Here is a 10,385-nt window from a genome sequence, read left to right as displayed (position 1 = left end):
ACTTCAATATAGGGGACTTGGTACTAAGAAAGGTCACCCTCAACACTCGAGACCCTAACGAAGGGAAATTAGGACCGAACTGGGAAGGCCCTTACACCATTTTGAAGGTAACCGGAAAAGGTTCGTACAAGTTAGGAACGATGGATGGGAAAGAACTACCCAATAACTGGAATATAGGCCACTTGAAGAGATACTACTGCTAAAGGTCGATGATCGGTCGCTAAGATAAGTTCGGACATCGGAGAGACTGAAAGCACGAGCTGCACTCTTTTTTCCTTCGACCGTTTTTGTCCCAACTCGGGTTTTTCGGCAAGGTTTTTAACGAGGCAGCAAGAACATCGTGCTACTATAAAGGTATCCAAGGGTAAATCATTGTATACTAAATCGCCCTCCGAAGGAGGCGAAGGTCAATAAGAATAAATGTAAGGGTCAAACGGCCAAAGCGAGCCGTGCCCAACTAACCTGACCTAATCCGCTCGGATCAGTATGATGTATTAACTATTACTGCAAAAGCAAAGACTATCTGATGCATATTCACATCATAACCTAAAAGATTTTGTTCGACTTCTCGGTATGTTTTCAAGTCCGAACATAAGACCTCCTCGAGGCACATTCGAACATAAGACCTCCTCGAGGCACAAGACCTCCTCGAGGCACATTTGAACATAAGACCTCCTCGAGGCACATTCGAACATAAGACCTCCTCGAGGCACATTTGAACATAAGACCTCCTCGAGGCACATTCGAACATAAGACCTCCTCGAGGCACATTCGAACACAAGACCTCCTCGAGGCACATTCGAACACAAGACCTCCTAGAGGCACATTCGAACATAAGACCTCCTCGAGGCACATTTGAACATAAGACCTCCTCGAGGCACATTCGAACATAAGACCTCCTCGAAGCATATTCGATCTCATATTCGATCACATAAGACCTGCTTTAGGCTCATAAAACCTCAATGAGGCAACGCTTAAACTATAAGACTTCAAGAAGGCAAGTCCAAGCTCATAAGACCTTAATAAGGCGACACATAAAACTGAAAGACCTCAGAGGTGAGTTCGAAATTCGTAAGGCCTCGATAAGGCATTATTTTGACCATAAGTCCTCGAAAAGGCGGGTTCAAATTCATAAAATCTCAAAAAGAGGTAATACCGGCTTCATCATCGACTTCACTAAAAGGCGAAGTATACTCGAACTTGTAAGACCTTAAGAAAAAGGCGTAAAATCGATACAAAACCTGAAGGTCAAATTGTGCCCGAGCTCGAACCCACTCACTCGGGGACTGCTTCGAAGAAACCTAAGGGTTAGACTTCACCCGAGCTCGAATCAACTCACTCGGGGACTGCCTTGAGAAAACCCAAAGGTCGAAGTTCACCTGAGTTCGAATACATTCACTCGGAGACTATTTCGAAAAATATAAAGGACTACCATCGTTCCGAAAAGATAAAAGGCAAAATAATAACAAGATTGAAAAAGGAGCAATAAATGGCAAAGGGCAGTGTTGCATAAAAAAAGCTCGCTACCGGAGCAATTACATAAGAGGGGAAAAAACAAAACAAAGCCTAGCCTATTCCCGGAGTCAATCGGAGCCATCCTCGAATTCTTCGGGGAACGTCGCCCTTCTCGAAGCGTCCTCAGCTTCGGCGGCTTTGGCGACGTCCGATGCAAGATCGAAACCGCGACGTTGGAGTTCAGTAAGAACTTCAAGCCGGGCCTGACACTTCGCATATTCGGCTAACATTCTTGACTGCTGGTTGGCCGCATCAGCATCGGCCCTATATTGGGCCACCATATCGTTGGCAGTCTCCTCGGCCTGAGAAACTTTAGCCTCAGCTTCCCGAAATCGATTGGTCCATAGCTCAATTTCAAGGACTCGAGCCTCATTGGCCAACGTCAAGTCCGCAACCTCTTCCCGAAGGGAAGTCTTGTCCGACTCCAACTGTTGCACCCGGGCTTCCAGTTCGGCTTTATTCTCATTAAGTTCGGCTCTGCTCTCGTCAAGCTCGGCCTTAACCCGATTAAGCTCGGCTTGCACCCCCCTTAGCTTACAACCGAGCTCTTTCTTTGCTTCCTCCAGCCGGATAGCACAGGACGCGTGCTCTTTATTCAAAAGGTCCAATCCGGTCCGGCTTTCTAGCAACTTCTCTTCAAGGACCCGGCGCCCCTCTCGCTCCGCCTCCATTTTGTCCTTGATTCGGAGGAACATCGAGTGATATAGCACCGATGCCTGCAAAGGAAAAGTCTAAAGAGTCAGTAATGGGTCACAAGGCAAAAATATTAGAAATAAAAGAAGCAAATACCTTGAGCTGCGCCTGCTGGGCTTCGTTGAAAAGGCATGTCCAATCTACAGCCTCGGTCGCAGCCCGGTCTTCCTCCGTCATCAGATGATGAAGATAGCTTGCGATCCCGACCGGGGGTCCCAGAGCCCGGACGTCTTTGGGGATAGCAAAAGTTACTATCCTGTTACAGTCCGGGTCCAGGCTCGGAGCCGGAAACCTATCAACAAGCTTGTTGATGGCCGAAGTCCCACTTGATTCGGCCTGAAGGTCTTTCCGGGGGATTTCGAGCCCGAAAGTGTTGGCGGAGGGTACCCCATCAAAAAAGGTCTCGAAGCTACCTCCCATCATCGGGATGTCGTCCGGCAGCTGCCCCCAAGTCGAGGAAGATGGGGGGGACGTAACCGGGTGATCGGTACCCGGGGATGCCCGCGCAGGGGCCGAGGGTTCACTAGCATCCTCAACCCTCACGTCCTCGGGAGGAGCCTCAACTGGATGGACCACCGGCTCAGGGTCCGGTCGAATGGACCGGTGGCGGACGAGCTCCGGCTGCTCCTCATCGTCATCCTCTTTGTCATCCTCTTCCTCGGAGGACAAGACGATTTGGCTTTTTGGTTTGCGGGCGGCCCTTTTTGTCCGCTTAGTCTTCCTTTGAGGCTCGTCCGTACCGGACTCCCCGGGCCTTTTATTTTCTCCCGGAACCGGAAGGGGGCATAGTATTGAAGACCTCATCTCCGCGTCCTTGGGCAAGCCTGCAAAACACGAGGGTTATGATGCATTCCCGATATACAGGAAAAAATGCGCTACCGGTCAAAAAGAAGGCTTACCATGGTTTTTCGCCTCCCACCGACCTTTGGAGATTTCCTTCCAGTTTCGCTCCGAATATGGCCGCTGGGCCACTATCTTGTTTACCCAGCCGGCCAGATCCTTGACGGCAGCTGGAGTTTGGGTCACCGCTGCACAAGAAAAGGGGGTTTCAGGAAGAAGTTGAGGAAAACACGCTCTAAAAGATGAACAGTGAGAAAATACTTACGTTTGAGGTTCCACCTCTCCGGAAATGGCATGCAATCGGCCGGAATCAGGTCGGACGTCCTGATCCGGACAAACCTGCTCATCCAGCCTCGATCTTTGTCTTCATCGATGCTGGAGAATGGGGGTTTGCTAGCCCGGCGGGCCAGTTTTATTAATCCCCCTCGAAATATTCGGGGGCTGTATAGTCGAAGAAGATGGTCGAGGGTAAAGGGGAAATCGCCCTCGACTCTCTCAACAAAAAACCGAAAGAGATATACGATCCGCCACATCGAGGGGTGGATCTGACCTAAGGTCACCTCGTACCGCCGGCAGAACTCCACTATGATGGGTTCTAAGGGGCCTAAGGTGAAGGGATATGTATATACACTAAGATATCCTTCAACGTGAGTCATAATCGACTCGTCACGGGAAGGGGCGACCAGGTCTTTCCCTTCCCATCTACATTCAGCCCTCACCCGGTCTAGGCAACCGGGAGTGATTAGACTAATATACTCCGATGCCGGTTCGCCGCGGCCCGGGACCGATGATGGGTTTTCAACCTGGAAGTCGGCAGATACCGAGCAACCAGTCGGTGTGAATGCTTTCAATGGGGGTTCTGGTGCATGTTCATCAGATCTAGCGGGGCTCGCGGCCGAGCTTGGTCTAGAAGGAACACTTTGTGAAGTTTTCGCCATTTCTTAAAGCTTTACGAAGAGATGAAAAGAAAATACAACCAACGCAGAATTTGAGAAAGATAGGAAATGCTGAACCTGGAAGGGTCGTTTATACTTTTTCCATGAGGCGGTGGCACGAATCGCGAAGCCACAGACACGAAGCGACAGATAATTAAGAGAAGCATTAAATGCCTGCAGCAGGCGTGGTCAGAGCACTCGATGGCTTTTTCACCTGGCGTATGGCCATACGTCACGGGCATCACGTCACCGGTCATATCGTTTATTATCATTACTCTCTAATAAACGAGGGGACTATCTGTATTAGGTGATACCCTTTTTTGCTTGAGCCCGACCGGGTTGGGTCCGGACCGGAGCAAATCGGGGCCATCAAACCCGACCTGGATGCAAGGTAGAACGACGGCCACGTCTACAACCGAGGTCGAGTCATTTCGAGACCGTTACAGAGCTCGATAGGAGTCACCACCGGATGGAGAAACACACAAGGTCGAAAGCCGGACTCGTAACGGATAACCAAGCGTCGCCGGATATCTCGCCCAAACGTGATTTTCTCAACCACTTCAGGCCATTAAGGCGTAATTACAGGGATCCACGATGTAATCAATTGACCTACCTTATTTTTACCCTTAATCAGAATGTATAAAGGGGGATCTCTCTAAATTCTTGAGGATCATCAAGCACAATTGTTCTAAGCAATATTATATTCTGCGATTATTTACTTTAACAGCAATTGTTGAGTCTTTATCTTTATTTTCCTTAACCTAAAAACCTTTTGTATCTTTTAGTTCACGGATCCTTAAAACCCCATATAAATTCAATTGTTATCCGGATTCGAGGGTAAACAAACAGCAATAATGATCCAACTGTTGTAGTTGACAGCAGTAGCAGGTGGCATTTTGATTATTCCAGCTAATACCACAGGCACCGAGATCAGTCTAATCCACTGATGATTAGGGAAAGCTTCCTGTAATAACCAAACAAATGCAGGAGCTACAGCTCCAAGTAGAAAAAACCAATTTGTAGCAGAGTAATAGCCAAGATTTCCATAAATCCTCTGTGATCCAATCAAACCCCAGATAACTGAGGCATCATAGAAAACGTGATCAGTTGGACATGTCCATGGACTGTCTTGAGGAAGCAGAGCTCTATCACAAATATTTGGGACAGTGTCCATTAGCCACCATGCTGTTCCTAGATGTGCAAATGCTGATATTAAGGTTCCAACTACCTGAATAAATAGCTCAGAGCAGAGAAAACAGATTTGTGACAGGTCTTTATAAACCTAGGAACTAAGATAAGCTTTTTGAATTATGTTACTTTGACAAAAGATATAAAAAGTTAACCTGAGCCATGAACATTGCCCGAGGGGGGATCTTCATATAATGTCCAAGTTTTAAGTCTTGCAGAAAGGTTAAACCTTGCTTCATACTGATATAGCCATACACCTTGAAGCACATATTAGCAACTGGATATCCTGGATACAAGTATCCCATTATGTACTCCGTGATAATATTTAAACCAGGTGTCTGAACGACAAAAAAATTGGAACATCAGATTTGCCGAAGTAATAAAACAATAAATTCACAACACTGACACCAAGCTTTTATTGCAACCAATTTTACCTAAATACCCCACACTGTGCTAATACACTACGTATGTTGTTGTTGTTGTTGTGCAGTAATTATGTTACTGATAGACAAAATCACAGACATATTTCAAGCTGCTATTAACTGAATGGTACATATGAGCTTACTTGGTTTGTTGTAGCAGTTATGACGCCAATTGGGAGGGTGAAAAAGAAGGCAAGACCACACGCTAGCAAGACACCCCACCATGGTAATTGGAGCTGGTTTTTGTAATATTCACATACAAATACAGTTGCTGCAATATTTATTACTAGAATAATTTGGAACCACCATTCAGGAACTTGCTTGTATTTCCTCATCAGCTTTGTGTGCACGTCCATTTTCTTCTCCTGTAACGCAGACTTGCTGAGCTGCCATAGATCCCTGCACCTCAATAACTAGTCAACTGGTGTTTCCATTCTCTACATCTCAAGGCAAGGGTTAATTTCACGTATATACTAAACTTTACCCACTATAACAATAAGTAACAAAACAATTTTGTCATATTTAAGTAACTGAACTTTACCATTACTACTATTACATCAAAGTATGCATCTTACCGTCCATGAAAGAGTAAAACATGAACAACTGTGGCAGTGAGGCAAGCAAAGCTGAATGCATAGGTCAATGAAAGGAAAATGCTGAGATAAAGGCGACCCTCATGCTCATATTTCTCTAAATCGATGTGAAAGTTTTGGTCTATGATGCTTGAAATGTTGTAGTCTTGACCATTTTCTTTAAACAAGCCATCCGAGAATATTGGAAAGTTCTTGGCCTTGTAAACATTGGACCAATACATAAGAGGTGTAACAACATACACAAGGAGAAAATAACCAACAGCAATATTTGCAGTAGCAAACCATGGGCTAGCTAGTGGGCTTCCAAGATAGGAGGATATACTAGACCAATCAAGCCCAATTGCACCTATACCAAGACCATGCATCCCTGAACCCAACTGTTGGCCCAGGACAGAGGAAGGGTACAACCAACACAGCCAAGATATGGAACTTAGCATTGGGAAAAGGTAACCTGGAAAGACATAGTAAGCAAAGCTGCACACAAAGGCAATGAGGAAGAATTGGTTTCTTGTCAATCCATTCTTGGTTCTCTCTTCTTTATCATGAAGAGCCCTGCCATTGGAAGGGAAAATCTTAAGGGAGAGGACACCTGTATATGTAAAACAGTAAAAGTATTAAAAGTTCAACAAATATTAACTTTTGATATTATAATTCCAAAAATTATATAGGTGCAATGGTGAATTTAAAAAGCCGAACCAATTAAGTTTAAATTATGAATCCGCCTTTGAATCAAATCAATTCTGTGTCTAAACTGACTTGTACCTTCTTCATTTAATTTGGTGTTAAATGTTTTTCCTTTCATCCTCTTTTTGTAAAAGTATTTTTTTAGTATTTTGGCTCTTGGTTTGAACTTTATACTGTTAGACATCTAGCTAGTACAGTTTGCACTTATCTAAGATCAGTCATGTTGCTCCCAAAATATGTAAATACCTTCTCAATTTCGTAGTCAAATTATTACATGCAATGTTGGCAAACCAACACAAAAGGTCGATGCATCAAATTCTACTCTCTTGGGATTTCCTTTGTCAATTATATCATAAATTCATAATGATAGTCAGCTGATTCACAATTCTGTATTTTTTTTATATCGGATATCACAAAAGAGGGACGATTCAGTGTTTTGTATCAACACATATATTTATATGCAGTATGCATACAATATAGTATTGTCAGAAGTTTCAACGGAATTACTAATACTGACGATGTCGTCATTTTATCTGTTTATCTTTAATAAACTGGTTGAACAGAATTTCCATATCCGCTGATAAAACCGAAAAAAAGAGAGCTAAAAACCCAAAACAAAACAACCCAACTTTACATTGATACAATTTAGTGAGTCTACACATATATATAAACCAACATATATAGTGAATTATTTTTGGATAAAACGTTGACCCAAATTGACCAAGTATCATTTAGAATTCTTATCGAAAAGGCCTTGTTTCTATTTCTTTCCTTTTTATGTTAAATACTCTGATGTACGTCTATCAGTATGTCACGTATTTCTCTTTAATTCCATCATGCAATGTTAATGCTCACCGGATATCTTGTTATAGTATATATAACATTATTATGTTTAAATAATGGAATGTCTTTTTGCAAAATGTTATTCATTCCACACCGAACAAGACAGACAAAAGTTGTCGGCCATTAGTAATCTACTACCCCCTCTATCCCAAAAATATGTTGCGCTGAAAAATAATTGTTGCAGCTGAAAGAGTAAGCTGTTGAGCAAATAAATCTCTTTTTTTAGTTGTATAAGTTAAAACATTGGTTTCTAAAAATTTTAAGGTAAGATCTAGAGATTCAAAATTACGTAAAAAGTATCATACATCACAACATTTCATACTCAAGATATTTTGCTGTAGTAGCCATACCTGAATAGGGACACCTGGACAAGATTTTGGGGCCACCACATGGCCGCGGGCTCAACCAAATACCGGCGAAAAATCCCAGCCCAACCAAATCCCAAAACTTGCGTCGTAATAACGACGATCAACGCCACCCAAAAACTCAACTTCTGCTTGTAGAACAACTTCACGGCACTCACCACGTGAATCGCATAAGGATTCCCGGCGCCTGAGTTGGCAAAGATCGTGATAAGCACGTGTTCTTTCACGTTGAAGGGGCCGGGATTCAGTGTGAACTCCCACTTGCTACCTTTGAAGAAAACTCGGTCCGTAAATGCCTTGGCCATGAGGTGACCTAACGGGACCACCGCAATTTGGGCGGAGATGGAGGTGATGGTGAGCGGCTCACGGCGGTACCAGAAGAACTGGTTGAGGAAAGAGAGAAGGAAACAAGCAATAGTGCCGAGAACCCACATGCGGAAAGTGACGACCGGAAAAGTGGGGTCGTCGGTGATGGGGACAGTGAGTGCCACCTGTTCAACCGGAGAGTTATCGTCATCTTCCCTTTGAACTGCAAATGTGTGATGTTTTTTTAAAGAGAAATGAAAGAATTAATAGGAGTAATTGGAAGAGAAATAGAGGGAGGATCAGTGAATGCTTACGAAGTGGACCTGAGATTTCTGAGTGTTGCTCCGCAACATTCATCATTTCTTCTCGGTCTTCAAGTTTTTGCTAAGGTGGAATGAAGTAAAGGGACGATGAAACTTAGCAACGTTTTGACATAAAAATTGTACTTTTTAATAAACATACTCCCTCCGTTCCAATTCATGGAAAAAAGCTCAGAGTATTTGTGTAGTTATAAAAGCTTGTGGAATTGTAAGTTTAAGTTAAATTATTTCCAAATTTAGAAAGGGTCATTCTTTTTGAAACGGACAAAAAAGGAAATATGTTCACATAAACTAGAACGGATGGAGTACTATTTAGAGTTAAGTTAAAAATTGATATTTGAAATTAACGTATGAACATGCACTTCACTTAAAAAATATTACAATTTTGCGAGTAGGAAATTGAAATCACAAAAACTCATTATTGAATTTTTTTAAAAAAATTACAAAATTTCATAGGCAAATATATTTGTTTTTAAAAAAATCGGAAAAAAAAAAATTATGGACAAACGGCCCTTACTATCGGTCTATCACTTTACGTAAAAGTCTCTCTCGGCTGAAGACAAATATAGCAAAAAAACCAATGATCTGGAACGCACAAAGTGTAGTAATTTTCTGTTCTTTTTGGTTTTTAAGGAAAAAAATAGAGGCTTTAATGGTGTATAACCTTTTTTTAAGTAATTTATGTTCTCACTATATTTACCTCAAAAATACGAGTAACAATTAAAGTTGATTTGTGGTTTTAAAAATATGTAATTAAATTCAATACCAATTAATATTCAAGAAATATGAAGTGGAAATGAAAGAAATAAGTGAATCAAACCAAAGTTACTCAGCAGTGGTGACCTCGAGCTTAGTGACCTCGAGATGGACTAAGAGCAATAAAGTAAGAACAATAAATGTAAAGGACAATTTTGATGAGCAGTAAGAGAGAAAAGTAGGATAGTATATTCTTGCCAATGATGAGATGATGCTACAAATGATTGGGGTCCCCTTTATATAATAAGGGAACCCTAAATAAGGTATATCTCTATTTACAATAAGGAATATTCTTGATACAGCTGTCTAACCGCCTAGTACGGAATCGTACAATCCTATTTCGGGATTTGCGCCATGATTTTGGGGACATGGCAGGAATCTCAGCTCATTCTGTTACAAATCCATAACGGTACAATTTCGGGGTCGAGCATACTCGGCCTCGGTGTACATCACGCTTCAATCTTCGGGCATTGCACTCTGCCTTCGAGCTCGGATCTGGTCCCTCGAGCTCGAACTCGACCTTGCCTGAACTCTGGCTCAAGACGACCCCTCGAGCCTATAGATCGGAGGCATACGATTTCGACCGTATACAGATAGTCCCCGCGCCTCGATTCTCCGGAGTCTCTAATGATGATGTCATTCCCGTGATGTGAGCGCTCAAAGTGACTGAAACGTCGCTTCTGTGCAGTTCCCAAAGTCATTAATTGGAGGCAACTGACGTCGGCTATTTGGCTTCCCCAATACGCTTAAGTGACCTCTATAAATAGGCCAACTTCACAACTTTGCAAACTTTATTTCTCTAGTTGTTTTCAAAATCTCATTAACTCCTTCAACTTCTCTGAGTTCATCCTTCTCTTTAGCTCGCCCTTACTTCATTTTCTCTCTGAATTTCTACACCATAATGGCAAAACATCTAAATCTGTTC

The 10,385-nt window shown here is 42.8% G+C and overlaps 2 protein-coding genes across 2 annotated transcripts in view; both read right to left on the bottom strand.

Annotated features, from left to right (window-relative positions):
* Positions 1 to 3,142, bottom strand: part of LOC109207153 — a 7,070-nt gene extending 3,928 nt beyond the window's left edge. The window contains exons 1-2 of the mRNA XM_019370034.1: positions 3,108 to 3,142; positions 2,416 to 3,032 (exon numbers count right to left, since the gene is read on the bottom strand). Coding sequence (XP_019225579.1) covers positions 2,416 to 3,012 — 597 coding nt within the window. The 5' untranslated portion in view covers positions 3,013 to 3,032; positions 3,108 to 3,142. The remainder of the gene's footprint in view (positions 1 to 2,415; positions 3,033 to 3,107) is intronic.
* A 1,626-nt stretch (positions 3,143 to 4,768) lies between these two features.
* LOC109207154 (oligopeptide transporter 7-like) lies at positions 4,769 to 8,991 on the bottom strand. Its single transcript, XM_019370035.1, has 6 exons — positions 8,699 to 8,991; positions 8,064 to 8,607; positions 6,169 to 6,738; positions 5,737 to 5,992; positions 5,327 to 5,509; positions 4,769 to 5,211 (listed from the first exon to the last, which is right to left on the bottom strand). Exons 1-6 carry the CDS (start codon positions 8,742 to 8,744, stop codon positions 4,798 to 4,800), a joined length of 2,013 nt encoding a protein of 670 aa, XP_019225580.1. The 5' UTR covers positions 8,745 to 8,991; the 3' UTR covers positions 4,769 to 4,797.
* Between the last annotated feature and the right edge of the window lie 1,394 nt (positions 8,992 to 10,385).

This window comes from Nicotiana attenuata, unplaced genomic scaffold (genome assembly GCF_001879085.1).
Source record: "Nicotiana attenuata strain UT unplaced genomic scaffold, NIATTr2, whole genome shotgun sequence".
In the NCBI taxonomy this organism is placed as follows: domain Eukaryota; kingdom Viridiplantae; phylum Streptophyta; class Magnoliopsida; order Solanales; family Solanaceae; genus Nicotiana; species Nicotiana attenuata.
Note: the sequence above shows the minus strand (reverse complement) of the source record. Positions and strands in the feature narration are given on the sequence as shown.